The sequence below is a fragment of the Patagioenas fasciata genome, chromosome 2 (assembly GCF_037038585.1).
Source record: "Patagioenas fasciata isolate bPatFas1 chromosome 2, bPatFas1.hap1, whole genome shotgun sequence".
NCBI classification, from domain to species: domain Eukaryota; kingdom Metazoa; phylum Chordata; class Aves; order Columbiformes; family Columbidae; genus Patagioenas; species Patagioenas fasciata.
Window position 1 is genome coordinate 75,170,933 of NC_092521.1, and position 19,129 is coordinate 75,190,061.

The 19,129-nt window shown below is 38.8% G+C and overlaps 1 protein-coding gene across 1 annotated transcript in view; it reads right to left on the reverse strand.

Moving 5' to 3' along the window:
- Positions 1-12,057, reverse strand: part of ABCA13 (ATP binding cassette subfamily A member 13) — a 196,093-nt gene extending 184,036 nt beyond the window's left edge. Inside the window, exons 1-3 of the mRNA XM_065832060.2 lie at positions 11,814-12,057; positions 5,574-5,667; positions 4,090-4,213 (exon numbers count right to left, since the gene is read on the reverse strand). Coding sequence (XP_065688132.1) covers positions 4,090-4,213; positions 5,574-5,667; positions 11,814-11,882 — 287 coding nt within the window. The 5' untranslated portion in view covers positions 11,883-12,057. The remainder of the gene's footprint in view (positions 1-4,089; positions 4,214-5,573; positions 5,668-11,813) is intronic.
- Positions 12,058-19,129: the final 7,072 nt, after the last annotated feature.

Consider the following 19,129-nt stretch of genomic DNA (forward strand, 5'->3'; position numbering starts at 1 on the left):
ACAGCTACCTTGCAGAATTATTTCTTTTTACATTTGAAGATACACATCATTAAAGAAAAATCTGACCCCTCTAAGCAATTCTATGTAAGCGCTATCATAGTTGCTTAGACCTTCCTTGATTTTGTTTTTCCACACCTGCTCATGTATATGAGCTCTTCTGATACCGTTGCCCTAGAGAACCAAAGAGGTCCAGGTATCAAAAAAAAACAGTAACAAAAAAGGGACCCATGTGAGTGGGGCTGCTCCAAGAGGGGGGCCAAGCTACGAGCTGAGATGACCCTGGAGGAGGCCATGCCCTCATCAATGGGGCACTGTCCCCCAGGATGACAGCCAGCAGGCAGATCTGGGGTGGGTCAGAAGCTCCAGAGAAAGGCTCAACACAGGAGAATGAGCCCTGGAGTCCCACCAGGTGCAAAAGTAGACAGAGCTACCACATGGGTCCAAGTGGTCCATCCAGGAGAACATGCCAGAGACAGACCTGGGTCTCCAACACACCTACAGGGTGAGGCTGCTTAGAAAAAACATTTTACAGTCTTCTTTTTGTGATCTTTGTAGTTCTACGTCTGAGAAAACCTAAGCTTATTTTTCTTTCAGGTATTTAGACATCTAACAAACATAGATCTAGGACTCTGAGGTGCAGGGTCAAATCCCACCACATTCTGTAAGATTTGCAATGGAATTAAGAGTACTGGGAATCCATTATGTTTCCATGTGCATGCATTTGTATTTGTGAATGTAAGGCCATACAACACTGTACCACAGGGGTTTTATCTTATTTGCGTAATCTCAGTTTTACTCTGAGCTCCATTAAGATGAGATAGGAGGTGGAACATTCTGGAAAGAGGAGGGAAAAATGTCCTTTGCTTTGTGAGCTCCTAAATATACCTCCTAAATATTTCCTTACTTCTCTTCTCTGAGATGCTGCTGGCTGTAACATGCCAGGGAATCACATCAAGGAGCTGCAAGGCAGCAGCTTTTGCAGTGGTTGAAGAGAGGAGCAAGGAGCAAAGCCTCGGAGCTGTGGAAAAATGGATGCTTTCCAAGGAATCAAAGGAGACAGTAGATTTTGCTGCAAATCAAAGTTAACAAGGTGGTTGTAGTCTTCACCTGGCTCATCTTCTGACTATATCATAGGCTGCTAACAGAGCCTGTTGCCTGAGGGGGTTGTGCCACATCTGTGAGGGTATGGCCTGCACCAGGGTGTCTTCAAACCCAGGCTCAGCTTCCCTGCAGACCTGCTCAGGCTACTCACGGACAAATAGTTATTAGGATGAATTATGGTTTTCATAGTGGAGGTTCCAACAGAAGCCACAGAATCACTTTTTCCAAAAGGCACCTACTATATTTCAAATGAATAGCACCAATGTGGTACACACCATGAAAACAAATGAGTTAAGAGTCCATGCAAACTATGCACAGTCTTTGATTTACTGTTAATGAACACAACACTGTTGATACAAAAATGTCCCTGAAAGTTATTAAAAAGAACTACCTATGGTTTGATATAAATCCTTGAAGGGACGATAATCGGTATTACAGTTCCAATGCCATCCCTTGTCTCCAGTCAACACAGGGACATTGTGGGATTCAGCTATGTTTGGCTGATCAAGCTGACAGTCTGTATTCCTCAGGCTGTTGGCAGCCAGCATAAGTCAAAGCAGCCCTGAGGCTGATTTAATTTATACTGATGGACCTGCTGGAATAGACTGACCTCAGAATGAACTCCACCCTACCTTTTTACCCCTTTTCCTTACCTAGGCGAAGTACTACTCTGTGCAGCCTATTTAGTGTGCAAATACGCTTACATGCATGCATTTTATTTTTCACTTGAAAAATTGAAAGCCACTAAGTAATTTCCCCAGTTCTTAATAAAGTCTGAGACTGCATCCAGGAAATTATTTCCGACTTTTCTTTTGAGCAGAAATATAATTTGGGCAGTTCAATCAAAGCTGTGTAAACAATCATGCAGAGCAGTCAATATAGTTCACAGTTTCTAGAGGTTTAACACACTCAGATGGCATCTGGACTACTGATATAAAGAAAAACTATCATTTTAGGAAATAATTTTTAAGAAGGCCAACAGCTATTCTAGCCCTATAAACCCAATAATATAGTATTGCCACTGCAAGTAACAGGTTACAGGTTTTGTACTGAGTTTGCAAGACCATGGCAGAGGCTTGCTATCCTTGCTTTGTCTGAACTTGTCTTAATGTGCCTGCAGTTTGGGTTTTGACTTGGTTTAGTTTTGTTTTGTTTTTCTGGCCAGATGGCTGTGACTATTTGCTTTACTGTCACTTGTCATTGTATAATGCCACTATAGTTTTATACAGATAGTAACAAGTGATCATTCAGTGCAAAAATAGATATTTGTGATTAACATAGCAAAGCAACACAGCAGAATATAGGCCCAATATAATAGTAAAGGCCTTGAGAAGTGGAGACACTCGATGCACTGTACTGGAGTTCAGGCCCAGGATGATCAGAGATGGGTCAGAGGCTGGCACTGAGGACCCCATAGCTATAAACAGCTCACCGGTGGTCAGCTAAAATGCAGAACTATGTTTGGACAAAGCCGTTTTATAAGTAACAAGAAAAAAGAGCAGGTATCTAACATATGTAAAAGATATCATATACATTCAGAGGTACCATATAAATTCAGATATATCATAGAGATACAGATCAATGGAGAACAAGCAAAGTATAAAAGCACATTAGCAAACCTAAGTGAAAAAGAAGCCATCAACATCACATTCCTCCAGGAAAAGGGCTCCAGATCATGACTTAGGGTAATAACCCCACCAATACCAGACTGCAGCAGTGGAAAGGTGAGAATAACCCCAGGCAAGGGACTAGAAACTAAGTGGTTGTGTAACAATTTAAACTCTACTATTATTATTATCATTATTATTATTATGGTGGTGGTGGTTGTTGTTGTTGCTGTTATTTCTGTTTAGGGAGGTTACTGTAATACTGTTTCTTCCTGTACCTAACTATTTTGTGTAATAATAGATCTGTACTAATAATGATTCATAGCTTAAACTGTTAACACTTCAACTCCACTAACAAGTTATTGCTTTATGTAGAAGGTGTTTGCCCATAAAGAAGATTTATTTTACATGGTCTTATGCTCAATCAACAATTCTCTACAGGTAAAAATAACTAGAACAGACTGTCTAGATGAAACAGTAAGTATTATGGCCTATTTCTGTGATATTGAAGCTTTCCAACTGGCTGTATGCTGGATTTATTGTTACCTATAAACTCCTACAATAATAAACCATAAAAGCTTGATGCTCTTAAACACTTATCTAGCTCAAATCTCTAAGACCTTTCTTGGTAGATATTCTCAGTTTTCTAAGAATACACATAAATATATACACACATATATTCTGATTAGCTCACCTTTGACTTTATTGTTATATATTTTTAAATGTTGCTTATGATTACATCCTTCAGCCAATCTGCATGAATGTCAATGCTCTTCAAAATTTTGAAGTAGATGAAATTACTACATTTCTTAAAGAAAAATCCCAAATTCAAGTTTGTTTTTCTTTCTGTGACAAGGCCCTCTTCCAGTCTACTTTTTCAAGTTCTTTTTCTGACAGAGCTTCTGCTTCTCCTTTTTGGCTCTCTGTGGTCTTACTCAAGAGTTATCTTTCTTTCTCTTTTCTGTATTTACTTCTCTCACCACGTATGCTCCTAAACTATATAAATTTTAAATCCACATATGATATACTTTTTGTTGCTCAATCTCATCCTTGTGTAGTTAAGGACTTTCTAGTGAAGGATAAAAAAGCATGGTCTCACTGCCCTTGCAGTGAAGGGCAAGAACATCACAAGGTACCTCTCCAATTCTACCCCCAAAACAGTTTTCAGTATCTAATAACAATATGAAATGCCCAGGAAACGCAAACAAAAATTAGGAAGAGGCATGACTAACTTCCTACAGCTTTTGTATTCATAAGGACACTGAAGGAAACTTTTAGCATGGAGAAACAAAGCTCCTAACTGTCTACAAGACAATAAGAACCTTTGCTGTAGAAAAAGATGCACTTGATATTGACAGTTCTGCCAATTTGTATAACTTACTGTAAGCGGTTGTTTTTCTGTGTTGTGTAACTTGTATTCTTGCATCTTGAACCAACATTACAGAAAAGGGTCCGCATGAAAGGGTAAAGGCCCCGACTTGGTAAATCCCGAGCTTCTAAGTAACCTAGAACCAAGCAGCAGCAGAATTAAAGTCAGTGACATTTCAGTTACAAATCTGCACCATCACATTGTGTTCACTTCTCCTAGGAAGTGGCTTTTTCACCTGCAAACAATGAAGTTGTATCAATGGCAGGCGTTCCATTTAAGAATAAGTAATTCACCACAGAAAATCAATAACATAGTATTTCCTCTTTTCTCCCAGGCTTTCATAAAATGGAGGAACAGGTATTCAGCGATATCTGGATGCACATCTATCAAGACTATCTAAACAGCAACTTTTCCATATTTCTGGAATTTATACATATCTCTCCATAGTTCTGAGAATTTAAACTTCAAAATAAAAAGCAACTTTTTGCTTATTTTGAAACATAAGGAATATCTATATGGTTCCTATTTAATTTCATTTCTCTGTTTAAAACAGCTAAAACTGATAAATACTTGAATGATAATTTGACTCTTCCTCTGGATAACATTTTGGCAATCATTACATCAATATTAAGGAAATGAAATAATAAGAAGCTAGCATTCAGGCTAGCACTCTTACTGAATATTCAGAATTGAAAGATGTAGAAATGGGGAATTTACTGTATGCACATGATACTTAAAAATTGTAATATCCTTTAAGTCCAGGTATCAATATTTCTGAGACAGAAATTGCACCGTTAATCAAACCATTCATTCCTCAGGAGCCATACCTGATGTATAAAAGAATTAATTTTGAGTTGTGACTGACCAGTGCCATTTGCAGATGAGTTATTTCTACTTAGCATACTCCAGTGCACACTGCGGAAAGCTCTCTAAGCACATACACTGGATCCCCTTCTGCTAAAACAAAGCAGATGTACTCCAAGAGCACACCTTATGTACTCAAAGTGTTAGCATGTACTGCATCCTTGGGTCCAGACTAGAGCTAGTCTGAAGTAAATGTGCATAGTGTAGGCTAGGTTCTCTACAGATATTTCACTCTACTGATCTATAATCAGTTTACCATGTTGGCTTCTAATTCTTTCCTGAATGAAGTTAACATCTGACAAGATAAAAGCTAAAATAACTTTATAAGGTGGAGTTAGTCATGACAAGTTTTAAAGTGTTGATGGAACAGAAGACTTAATTATTTATAAGATGTTCATTCTGATTCTCAGGAAGTGGGTAAGGTTAAGATTCATCTCGTCTAACTGTTAATATCTACTGTGTAATTATCTACCTCTGAATCAATCATCTAAACTCCATTGCTCAATAGAAAAGAAAAAACAAGTACAGCTAAAGCTGTTACAAATCAGATCTTAAACTTTTCATTTCTTTCCCTCCTAAATACGCCTTGCTCAGAAGCAATCAAAATAGAACACAGGTGAAACAAAACATACAGTTTTCCTTGTATTTTGGGGGCTCCTGAAAGCGGATTGCAGCCAGAATCAAGAAAAGCACACACGGCCAGAGTATTTCAGTGAGAGACAGGACCTGAAAAGGGAAATCAAAACATCATCAGTTCCATTAAAAAAAAAAAAAAAAAAAAAATTGTGGAAGAAATAATTGAAATCCATATATCTTTTAATTTTAAGAAAAACCTTTCTACAACTACTTAGGCAAAAACAAGATCATAAAACAAATTAGTAATTAAGAGTTCTATTTAAAATCCTTATAACTTTGCCAAATACACTGCTTCCAGATTACAAAAGTAGTTTTCAACTTCTTCTGTTTACAGTGCTGGTAGATATTTCCCTCTGGCCAACACAGTGACTCTTATAACGTGATGACAGTGACATCCAGCTTTCCCATAGCTGAGTCCCCCAAGAAGCCAGCAGCATTCTGCACCTTGCTGCACCTCCCCATGCTCCCCTGAAGCATGCTACCCTAAATTCTGCTTGGCAGCGTACCTCCTTGTCCTCCCCTGGCTCCCTGACTGCTGCCATTACACCCTTTCTCTCACCCCCAGTCACCTTTCTCTAAATCCTGTGTTTGTCACCTCCAGCAGCAGGGCATTGTGAGACCAAGCTAATGGGACACCACCACAATTCTTGCTTCTCTGCTTTCCCATTTCCAGGACCACAATGAAAAGCCTCCCAAGCTGGCATGACTCACAGTTTTTGAGCATGTCTCCTCTGAGACATGCACCTCAATATTCAGCTGCAAAATTAAGAAACTGCCACTCAGACAAGGTTCAAAAGACTTACAGAATCACTCATAAAAGTGCTAGGAAAGTGTGAATACCTAACTCAGTAACAGAAATGTAGTAGAAATGACAAAGAACCATGTTCAAGATCTGCCATTAGAGGCTATTAAGTTCTGTGAGGCATATTGAGGATTTTTATTTCTAAATTGTCAGCACTGAATCAAATCCCACTAGGGAAGTGATTCCTAAACTTGGGAACGTCAGAAAAACACCTGAGAAAAGTAACATAATGCTTAAGAACAAAATTCAATGGCAGAGTCTTCCCCAGAGTCTTGCTCTGCTGAACACTAGGCAAGGAACTAAAGGCTTCCTGACATTTAGGGAAATCACCATTTATGTAAACTGAACACGCTCCAAACCTAACAGGAGACAGCGAAAAACAAGCAAGGCCTGTTGCTTTCAAATTTTGGAGGAGCAGTGAGGGCCAGCTGCTCCATAAGTCATGGAGAGCCATGCATGGCAACACCGGCAGCCGGCCAGGCGACCCATCCCACAGGATCCCATGAGGTGAGCAGGGCAGTGCCAGCCATCGCAGACAGCTTCAACCAGGACTCCAGATCCTTGGGCAATGTCACAGTAATGTGGCAGGAGCAGAGAAAGAGAGTAGCCAAGCACAAAAACTAAGCTGAAAAGCAGTGCTCCTCTGACTTCACCCAGACAGGAGCATAGGGCCCAGAAGCCCCATTTCAGCTGAGCTGTGGGCTTGGATGGAGCCCCAGGTGAGGCTTGTCAGGGCTATTAAGGCTTATCAGTGCAGCCAGTGCCCTGGTGGCAGTCTCCAGTCCTGGGCATGTTTATCTTCATATCTTCCATCTGGGATGGGAGGACCCTGGCTGTGGAACACCACCATTGCTGCAGGGTATCAATGGGCTGTTTTGAGGGGGGTGTGAAGCCAGGTACAGCAGATGAGGAAAGAGGCACTGCAGAAGAGACTTGGAGGAGGTGTCACTAGGCTGCCCATGAGGGGCTAGAAAGGGTCAAGCCTGACCCTGGACCCATACCAGCATCACCAGCCCTCATCCAGTGCAGAGGGAAGAGGTCTCACAAGAAGCTCAGGCAGGGGGTCAGAGCTCTGGGAGACGAAAGCTCAGAGGGTTGTTTATAAGGGGAAATCCCTGAACAGCTACAGGCTGGGCTCCCTAGTGGTGCTATGACTATAAGATGCTTTCAAGCTTGTACAAACAGCTTTATAGGACTCATGGTATCTGAAAGATTCTACTTGCTTAACACAACAGAAAAGCAGAAAACATACTGCGTTTCCCAGAAACAGAGATGAAACCAAACCCTATTAATGGAGAAACAGATTTCCCAACAATTCAGAATAAGGTAAGCTTCTGACTTTAAAATCTAGATTAGTTCACACAAACAAAATCCAGAAATACCCTCATTCTGGACTTTATTTTTTCTTATAATTTCCCCTATTAGGCTGCATTAAGGCCCAGTCATCCATATTTAAGATAGACGTGAAATTAATTGCACTTTCTCCATTGATGCTCCATTTGGTATAACATAGCACAGGATGTCAAACTCATTTTCACCAGGGGCCACAGCAGCCTCGCTGTTGCCTTCCATGGGCCGAATGTAATTTTAAGACTGTATAAATATAGCTTCTACATTTATACAGTCCTAAAATTACATTCGGCCCTTGGAAGGCAACAGCGAGGCTGCTGTGAACCCCAGTGAAAACGACTTTAACACCCTTGCCATAGCATATCACCAGAGGCCCACTCTTGCAACTCTCAAAGGGTGTGATACACCACTCGGCCTAAAACTTTGAGTGGTATTCTTCCTGTCAAATTCCATGGATTTTGGGTGCAGCCACGGGAGTTCCTTTGTCTCAGTAGACCTTAGTCAATTTGTTTTGGCCTGTTCCTGGAAATTTTTGTCTGCAATTACGTTTTAGAAATATTTTGAACATTAAGAGTTTGACCCACTGAGAATTGCTGCTGGATTATTAGATGGCATGTAGAAAGTAAAACAGAGAAAGGGGAAGAAATAACCCTTTTATAGGTATAGCTGCATGTAATTTGTCTAGAAATACAGGAGAGTACTCTGTGACTAGAAAAGTCACACAGGTTGTAACATAGTAGGGTATGCCAAATACAGAACAGTTACAGGTGAGAACTCTCTGGTTTAAGCTGTCCCAAAAATCACAGAATCACAGAATTGACTGGGTTGGAAAAGACCTCAGAGATCATCAAGTAAAACCCTTGGTCCAACTCCAGTCCATTTACTAGATCATGGCACTAAGTGCCATGTCCAATCTCAGTTTAAAAAAATTAATTTGCTTAGTCAGAATATCCAAAAATCTGGCATGCAGAGAAGGGTTATTATTCCAAACCTGGAACAAATGAGCCAAAGATTCTTAAAATACAAAACTACAACAGCAGCATTTTTTAAAATGGGCAAAATCTCTTTTGTTTTGTATTGGAGTTGTTTTTGCACAGACAAACATTGCACAAAACAAACATTGCACAATGCCACTAGCATTGGTACTGGGAGAGAAAGGCACCTAATGAAGTAAGAGCTGTAAATAATTGTAGTTGTTGCCATTCTCCTGAGAAAACTCATTGCATTTAAAGAATAGGGCAAATGGCAAAAATTTTGGTGAATCTATAAAATTGAATGTTTAATAAATATATCAAATTTGCAACTGGAGAATACCAGTGAGCCAAGCAAGTATAGGCCTATTATAATAACTTTTCTTGTTTGGAGTGTTTTAGGAAAGCAAACATTCTCCTCCTTTTCCATTTATCTCCGGAATTTCAGCATGCATTAATGGTTTATCAGAGGCAGACTTTGCAGTCTAACATGCTTATACCTTTCTTTGTTAGAGTACCGTGACTCTGAATGTCGATAACAGCAATTGCAGAGAACCTAGGAATCACAGAATCACAGAATGTTAGAGATTGGAAGGGACTTGGAAAGATCATCTAGTCCAATCCCCCTGCTGGAGCAGGAACACCCAGATGAGGTTACTCAGGAAGGCGTCCTATTAAGAAATAATCACAGGCACTGAGGGGAAATGGGGTCGGAGAACTCATGTCGTTCTAGTGAGTTGCACCTGGGAATAATGGCGAATTTGGTAATGGAGCTTTATAACCTGGCTGATAAAAGCAGACAACTTGTAAGCCATTCAATTTTATTTTATTATTTTTATTGTTTCACAGTGATGCAAAAACTGATGTGCAAAACAGAGGGCACTTGGCAGTAAGCAACTTTTAGGGATGTTTATGTCTTTTAAAGTGTGGAAGAAACAAGTGTGAACTGTAAAGGACAGAAGCAGGGCAAAGATGACACTCAGTGTAATGGCAGATGAAGAGCAAGAATTATACCAGCATTTTCTCTCATGCTTTACATTAGTCCAAAATGAAAATTATTAACAACACCAACCTTTAAAAAAAGGCACGGTTTTAGAATAGGCTATGTTTCTGTTTTCTCCTAATAGTTGTATTAGCAACCACACGCTTCAAGCATTTCACAATATGATTATTATAATCCCGATTTTCTTCTAAATTAGGGTATCAGAATGAGAGAATTCGTGAATTGCATTTTGTCCTTTACCTAGCTGCAAAAAATAAATAAATACTATATAAATAATAGTTAAAAAATGCAGTGATAGAAAACTTCAGTCATGCAGTTGCTTGGGAGAATGTATCTCCTTATCTTTCAGAATCTGTCAGAAGCAAAACCTTCTGAAAACAGAAATAAGAAAGTATCTTCTACACAACTGCAATTTCAAACTCCCAACTGATGTCCAAATGTACATATTATCCTGTGCTGCCTTTGAACCGTGTAAATGAGAGGCACTGATGCCTGTCTGAATTTCGGTCAAAGCAGCTCCTCGTTCCAGATCACTTACATCTTTCACAGCCCCTTCACCCTTCACTGTGTCATATCAACTAATGCCACATGACACTCATGACACATCATTAGTTCAACAGACCACACTTGTCTTCTAGGCCTAACTGCTGATAAATAACCATGAGAAGACAACTGCTTTCTATAAATACACCTACACAATATAATACAGAGCTGAAGCATGTCAGATCTTTGAGGAGATGCTTCTCCCTTCAGATTCACAAGGGTCTGACCTGCCCTTTGCACAGGTGAACGATTCACCTGGATTTCTCCTTGCATAACTGCAGATGGTGCGCCATCATGGATCAGTGTTTGTGCAATGAGAACATAAGGAGGTTTTGCAAATTCCTCAGGGATGCTCCTGGCACTGAACGGGCAGAATTAAGCTTTTCTTTGGGTCATTCATTGTAATTCCTGGTTCGGGAAAGTCTGCATCTCAGCGAGATCTCTATTTAGGAAAGCTACCAATTAGGCAAACTTAAACTTACACGAATTAAGATTTTGTCCTTCAAAAATATATGAGAGAGAAAACTAAACAGAGCAAGAAGAGAAATAGATCAGCATGGAAGAGAACAGGAGATACTGAGAAGCCACTTAATGCACACCGATTGAAGTATGAGGAACAGGGAGCATGCAGAAGTGTTTAGGAATGGAGATGAATATAACTATCAGTATTCCTCAAAAAAAAAAAAAAAAAAACTTTCATATTAAAAAACATCACTTGAAATCATTTTCGATAATGAATCTCTACCTAAATCACAATTTTATTAAAGTTAAATATTTCTGAAATGAAAAGCTGTATTTCTATTTAATTGAGGTAATCCTATCCAAAGCAGCCCACATGCCTCATTGCAAATCCCCAGATCATCACAGACAAGGGAAATCAATGAGAAACTATTAATTGAAGTGATTTTTTTTTTCCCACAGAAATGTTATCTCACTTGAGAAAATTTGCTTCCTTCTGTCTTATATTAAAAACATCACATCAGTGACAGTAAAAGTGAACGATGACATCTCATCTCATATTTGAGTATTATTTTAACTGCTGTTGAAGTAGCTGCCACATTCTTCTGCATATTTGAATTTGAAAGGTTAAATTAGGCTTTGTAGAGTGGATAAGAAAGGAAGGTTAGAAGTATATTCCATTTTAATATACAGTCCTCGTATTCCTCACATCTAGGTTTTGATCACAATTGTGCACGCTTTCTTACAATACCAATGATTACCTGTACCATGAAGAAAATTGAATTTCATCCTTGCCACTGCTACAAGCACTGGTAATATCTAATGATAATTAAAAGATAAGCCATGGCTCTTCCAAACTTTTATGAGGTTTCCTATCTCATTTGCAATTTGGGGAGCATTGCTGCATTCAGCCATTTTAGAATTAAAACACACTGTTGTTTTCTACTTGTGTTCTCAGCAATTACGACACCAAAGGCAAAACAAGAAACACCTGCAGCCAGCCTATCTTTAACAATCTGCAGTGAAAAGGAAAAATCAATATATATAATATTTCCAACTGATAGGAAGATTTAAAATATTCCTTTTTTTATCATTTCCAAAAACTCACCGGTTGCCTCACGCGGCAGAGCCAATTCTTCCAAAATAGAGCCTTGAACTGGTGTAGAGCACACCCCATGCTGTCTTATCTTTCCTTCATCCACTTGCAGAGTGGCTTCTTAAGGACTTTCTAGCTCAGATTCACCTCACCAAGCAGTCTGAACATTTTATTCATAAGCCGATTAATCCCAGCACTACAGAATGGTGCAAGAGATTTGCCTGCTTGCTGAGAAAAGGAGAGATTGTATTTCTGCCTCTTGTTTTGCTTTCGTTGAGGAATCTCATCTTTCCATTTGCTTCACAGTGTAATGAACAGTAAGGGGATGGGTTTGTATAAATGCCTTCAGGGTGCTGCACTCCACAGTATAAATTCAACACTTGTTTCTACTTTTCTGAAATAAAAATGAATGCGAACAACAGGGAAAAAAAAATATCATATGGAACACATTTGTCTTTTTCTAGAGTTTGGTGATTCTCCATCATCCCAGTATTAATGTCATTTTGCATGCATATGCTTTAATAGTAGGAACATAAGTACACTGTTTAACCACGTAGCCATATAAATGTCTGTATACTTGTAGAACACCCTTGTAAGTACAAATCTAGCACTGCAGTGGTCCCATTGCATCATCATATGACTGTTCAATTTTATCTTATAAACGGTCTGTGTGTTTGACATTTCATTCTCCTTTTCAGTGCACATTGCCTACGTCAAGGTGGAATATTCTGACAGGTCAGAAAACTGTTAATCAATTGCCACATGCCACCCAGGATGAAAATCGGTCTCCCAGCATTTCCTTCAGCAAAGAGGAGGGAGGGTAATTCCTGGAGCCATGTGGGGGGCTCTGCAGGAGGGGAACCTGGGGCAGCAGTGCGGAGCTGTGCTGTTTTACTGGGGGTTGAGGATGAATGCCCTACTGTTGTCATCGCTTAAAAGAATGAATCCTGCCTGCAACTGCGAACCTAAAAATATAAAAATCCTTCCAGTTTTAGGCCACTCTGTTCATATAACAAAGAAAAGAGTGATTTGCAAAACACCTGATCACGAACTACAGGCGTTGCTGACCTTGCAGATCTAGACCTTTTGAAGCCCGCACAATTAGTTGAGTCTTGCTTTAACACAAATCTCAAGACCATTGGATAAACTGTCCTTTAGCTGAATGTTGCTCATTATACGCTAAAAGGATTATGTAATGCAATTAGCAAATGTATAACCGATTGGCTCTTTAGGGTGTGAACACAATGATGAGATTTTTTTAAATAATGCCTTTTATTTTTCTTGCTGGCATGCTGGCTTTTTTCCAGCACACAGACTTGCGCAACTCTGTAAATAAGTATCTCGTCTCTGTGTGCCAATTTGGCTCAATTGTATGCACACTGGGTAAAGAACCCTGTTTTGGGACAACACTACCAACAGGGAATGCCACCTTGGGCAGAGGAGTAAACTTTCTGTATGTTTTGTTCTACCAAAATTAATTGCTTAAGAGAGAATCTGATCCCAAAAGTTCTATGGTCAACAAATACATGCAACACAGCCACTATAGAAGGTGATTCAAACCACCTATAAATTGAATCAGGAATCATACAAGTGGATGCCTGAGCAAATACTCTTTATTTCTCATTGTTGTTGAGTAAATTGCATCATTACATTTTCTGCAAAAGGCATTACTATTGAATGAAAGAAACATCTTAACATTCATAGTTATTTTTCCACACTAAGGGTAAAATCCCCAAAATGTAAAAACTTTCTGGATACAGATGTCACCTGTGAGGAATCTGACTAGATTTGAGCTAAGACAGCAATCTGAAAAATTAATGTTTGATACCTCTGCAGTGAGCGAACGCACATCTGTAGGTACACTGAGCTCTGCTAGTCTCTCTGGAATGAGGTTCAATTGTTGTCCTATGGCCAGTGCTTGAGCTTCTCTTTCCCAGTCTTTGGATTTGGGTCACCCAGTAGCAGTTTTTGGCTCTCCAGAGCATGTCGTGAAGCTTGGTTACCCCAATTCATGTTAAACTGACTGATTAATCTGTTAAAATCTTTATATGTGAAAGGGTGCAAACTTCTGTTTTAATTTTTACATTTTCCATGGGTTCAAGGAGAATAGATTGTCTATGTGTCACGAATTCATAAACTTTTACATACTGGTAAAAATTGCCTCCCAGCAAAGTAGAAATCACAGCTGTAGTGATGGCAGAATATGACTAGTTGAACGCCTTTATTCCTCAAATATGGTGGGATTTCCTTTTATTTTATCTGCTCTGAGACTGAAAAATTCTTGAAGTAATCATTTAGCTTTGAATAGAGAAGTGGAAGTCCTAAGGACGTACTAAACAACTAAGTAGTTCAGTGTTTACCCTGATGATGTGCATGTTTGTACCTCTATGGCAGGATTAACTAAGTGATGTATGAAGGTGGGGTCTATTCTTCCATTAACCCCTATTTCCCACTCCACTCTGTGGTCGCCATGGTGGGCACCTCCGGCATCATCAAGCATGTCACCATCCTTCTGCTTCCTCCTGTGCTGAAGAGCAGCCCCTGTGCTGGGCAGCAGAGCCACGTGTCCCCCACATCCCACCTCTCCCACCAACCCCTTGCTCTGGGGCTTTCTTTTTGGCGTGCCCTACACTGGCAAAGTGTGGCCGGGCAAACAACCGAAAAGGAAGAACATACCTTGCCAAGGAGCTCCACTTCACAGCTGGCTGGCATTTGCACGAGGGATGTTTCTGCTTTTAGGCAAGCAATGCTAAAATCCCTTCTGTTTCAGGGTATGTACAGTCGTTTTGCTTACTAGGAGCAAACGTAAAATTCTGAAAGAGCTGAGGTGAAAATTCTGTGCACTGTACACATTTTTAAACAAATATTTGTCAATAATTTAATGTTGTCAATATATGTATGCGTTCACACAGATATTTTGGAAAGCTGGGGAGCTGAATTTATAGTGTGTGATTTGTAGGAAATTATAAACTTATCAGTCAGCATAATGAAATACAAGCAGTTATTTATCAAAGCAAATGATCCAGAAGACAGTTCCTGACTGAATGTAAGCTAAAACACCTCACATGGACCATTTGTGAAATTATTTCGAACAACTAATTCTGCAAAATCTCTGTTCATCTGACTGTGTGATGTGCATAATTTATTATGCTCTATATAATTACATGCTCATAGATGTTGCATTCTGTGTTCTAATGCTAAACAGCTTTCATGGATCCAGGAAACAATTATTTTGTACGCAATTAGTATTCAGTACCAATGAACTACTGACTCCTCATTTTACTGAATAGGACAGCCAACAAACACCTTTCACTATCAACTACATTTGCACTCATATATCATTGCTCTTTCCTAAAGAAATTCATTCTGACCTAGCATAGTGTTCTGCAGAAGTAGACTTGTTTTTTTTCTGGAACAAAATTTATGAAAGTAGAAGATACCTCATAAACATTCAACCAAGAACAATCCCTGAAGTGCCATTCTGGGAAATTACATCTAAAAGTAATTTTAGAAGAAACAGGATGTATGAGCTTTGTTTTATCATTTGCAATGTTATAGACATATAAGGAATGTGAAATCCATCCACCACTCCCTGCCCACCACAACAAACCTTTGGCACAAAAGAGACAATAATATTAAAAATTAAGCACATAGGCAGGAAAAGCAAGTTAATTCTAAATTTTTTTTGAAAGATGCATTAGCTGTATTGCTGCCATCCTAGAAGCTCTTTTGAGTGATCTAGGTTTCATCAATACAGTTTCAACCAGTATTCCATGCAAGTACCAGCCTTAAATAGCAATTTTGTCTGGGAGTTGCATGTACCAAGAGATGAGAAAGGTTCTAGCACCGATGCTGGCAGGCTAAATAAACTATATGCTTTCAGGGCTCCTTAACAGAGCAGCTGTAGTCAACAGCAACATCTTGAATATTGCGGAGCAAATTAGAAGGTCACTTATTTCATCATCTGCTCCACTCATTCCTTCTGGAATGGAAAAAAAATATATACTCAGAATCATGTCTCCAAGTGAGGACAAGACAGAATGACCTGCTCTTTTCTGTTTCTGCTTAGCTTTAGCAGGCTTTGTCTCGGTTTTAACTTAAAAGTTCACTCTTATAATATGCAAGATATCCCAAACCACTAGGACAGAAAAGGTAAAGAACGTTCTGCAAACATCCATCTCTTGTTTTAAAACCTGCTTTATAGCATGATACCATCAACAAACCACATTGAGCCTAGTTTTAATGTAAGTTAATTACAGTAGGTTGCAAAGCACATTCAAAGAAACATAGTTTTATACGTTAAATAGCTTAAAGCCCAGGAGCCAAACACAGTTTGGTAGACAGGAATGCAGTCAAATCTTGTGAGAATTTGGCTGGGAATCTGGTAAATTAACATATTTTCCTATCACCACCCACAGTTTCTTTCACAAGGTTTATTGTGTGATCACAAAGCTTTCCATTATTAGGAGTACTACTTGTAAATATTTACATGGCACAGACCTGTTTTGCAGACAAAGTGCCTGTAGGATAACATCGGTTAGTAGCATCTTTCCTGGGAGACACTTCCTGTGGGCAAAATTAGGATATGATGAAAAATGTGAGCAAGGTAAAACAATAGGGCTGAATAAAATGGAGCTACATCTTAAACAAAACAAAACAGACCCAGTCTCACAAGGACGTCAGTGGTTCGTTTGAGCTTCTGGGCAGCTCTAGGAATTTTACTCTCATAATATGACAGGCTGATAGTAAAATGAAAATTTTCTCACAGTTACAAGCTCAGCAACAAAAAGAAGGATCTGGAATCAGGTTTCTGTGTTGTGTAAAACCAGCTCTGTCTGACATTTTCTGCTGCTGCATTTTGTTTGTAGCCTGAGCAAAAGCATTGCCCCTGTCAGCATTACTCTTTCATCTATTATTGCACCACCAAGTTTCAGATTTAATATTGCTCTGTTCAGTGACCTCCTTTCTCTTCAGGCAGAAGACTTTTTGAACTGTAATTTAATTCATACCCTGGAGTATAACATTAAACGGTAATTATTTCAGAAAGATAAAGCATGTATTTAAGTCACTCCAAACACTGACAAACTTTCAGGCAAAGCAAACCTCAACATCTTGTAGGAAAAAGTAACAGTATCATCAAATCACACTACTGTGCTTTTTTTGCATTCAGTTGTTGCACGCAGATGCAATCCCCAAAGCTCTGTTTACTGCTTGCACTACTGAGCGCTACATTCAGAACAAAACTGACTGCTGATGGGCAAATAAAAAGAAATCACGCTCTAGTTTCTTTCACCTATATATCTCATCAATGGAAATTAAACACATCTCCAATTGTATTTCTATTTAGGAATATATTGAGATCCAGACTTCAGAAGAAAATCCAGTTCTGTTACATAATGCACCGAAAATTCTTTGCAAGGATTTAGGAAGAATCTTTAAAAAAAAAAAAACAAAAAAACAAAAAAACAAAAAAACAAAAAAAAAAAAAAAAAAAAAACAAAAAAAAAGAAAAAAAAAAGAAAAAAATATGTATATATATATTGCGTATCACATGTATATATTTTCAAGAAATACTGAAATTACTGAATTTCTTTGCTTGCTTTTTAAAGGATAGATGAAAATATGTATACTCTAAGCACTTCTGGCAACAGGTCATTCCAAAATGTTCTGTTTCAGGTTTGCTCATACCTTTTAAGAAATAAAATTCTTCTCTGAAGTATTATATTAATATATCAAGATGCCAAAAATAAAAATCCACTCCTTCAAGTCACTAACCAAGTTACTGCACATTATCAGTCTCTTGCAAATGTGAAACAAATGTGTTCTAGCCTTCACTACAGTCTCAACCATTTCTTTAACAAAAAAGGTAGGAATAGGTCAGAACATCATGAATCCCAGACCAAACTATTGGTAGAAACCACTGTTTCTTTCCTTCACATTCTCACCCTATTCATATCTTCTACCTTCCTTCTTCGCTTTTAACCCTGCTCATCTCTGGAGTCAACTGACTGTGTAGTGTATTGGTAGGTGAGGGTGAGATAGAGAATAAAAGCAAGTCTTTGATTTGAAATTGAGGTTTCTTGGGTTGGCAGGATTTGTAGATCTACCAGGATACACTGCACTATGTAATATCAAACATATATGTAATGTCATATATGCCTTCAAAATATCACTGATTCATGTTCTGCAGCCTAAGTATGCTGCTTTTCTATATGATACAGAAACAATGTGAATGGGTAATATTAAATAATTGATTTGCATGTCAAAGCCTGTTAAAGGTTTTATAATTCTCCATGGATGTCTTTGTAAAACCTACAGGAAGGTAACTTCACTGCCGGATGCACACATCTGAGTCATTTCTTTATCTCTCTGTCCAGTTGCAGACACAAGGGAAAATACAATTGTTCTTATCAGGGTAACGTTCTGGCAAGTTTCCTCTGAAACTAAGAAAAGTATTTTATTGCACGCAAGATGTGTTGATAGAGCACCCTCTTGCATTAGGAATACAGCATTACAGGATGTTGACCAGTGAAAAACAGCAGGATACTTGCTTTCCTTTGAATTCCAATTTTAAGTTGTCATACATCCCTTTGCTTTACCTATTAGGAAACACAGAATAAAAATAATTTAGCAGAAAGAAAAGTAAAATGTTCTAGGGAACGGCAGGAAGGAGAAAGGACATATTGGCAAGAAGTGAAAGGCTGAAATCTTCCAGGGGTTTCTGCTAAGGTCTTGTGTATTGATTTAATAGAATAGTTGCATCATTCCATCAACATTTGGTTCTTAGCTCCAATTCAGCCAGGCCACAATGCGAGTTGTATCTTGGCATGTGGTACATAAGAGCTCACACATTAGCAATCAAAACAGAAGTGCGTGCTTTATGTGACTGTAAATACAAAAGCTTTGTAGTTTCAGTTGACAGTTCACACTCTTAATTGGTGTAAGAACTTTTTCTTTTTAACCAGTTTCAAGATTCTTCCTTTCCTTCCTTTAAAAGGACAAATCACAGCATTTCAGATTCGTACCTCCAGGATAACTGCAGTAATATGCTTCCCCAGAGCTTCACAGAGCCACGCTAAGTGTTTCTTTGTTTTCTTTACAAGGTATTTATTTTTCTCCTCTTTAGGTAGTTCATAGTATTTCTTTCACAACAGCAAACTGTCTGGTCCAAACCCATACTCAATATAAGCTTTTCTTCAGCCTAAAGTACAGCACGCTGCTTCCTTAGGGATCATCTCCTTGCTACTGTTTTGGGAACAGGAGGTTGCAAAGCAAAGATGCACTTTGTTGCATTTTTCCCAAGGGACCTCACAGGACTTTGTGAAATG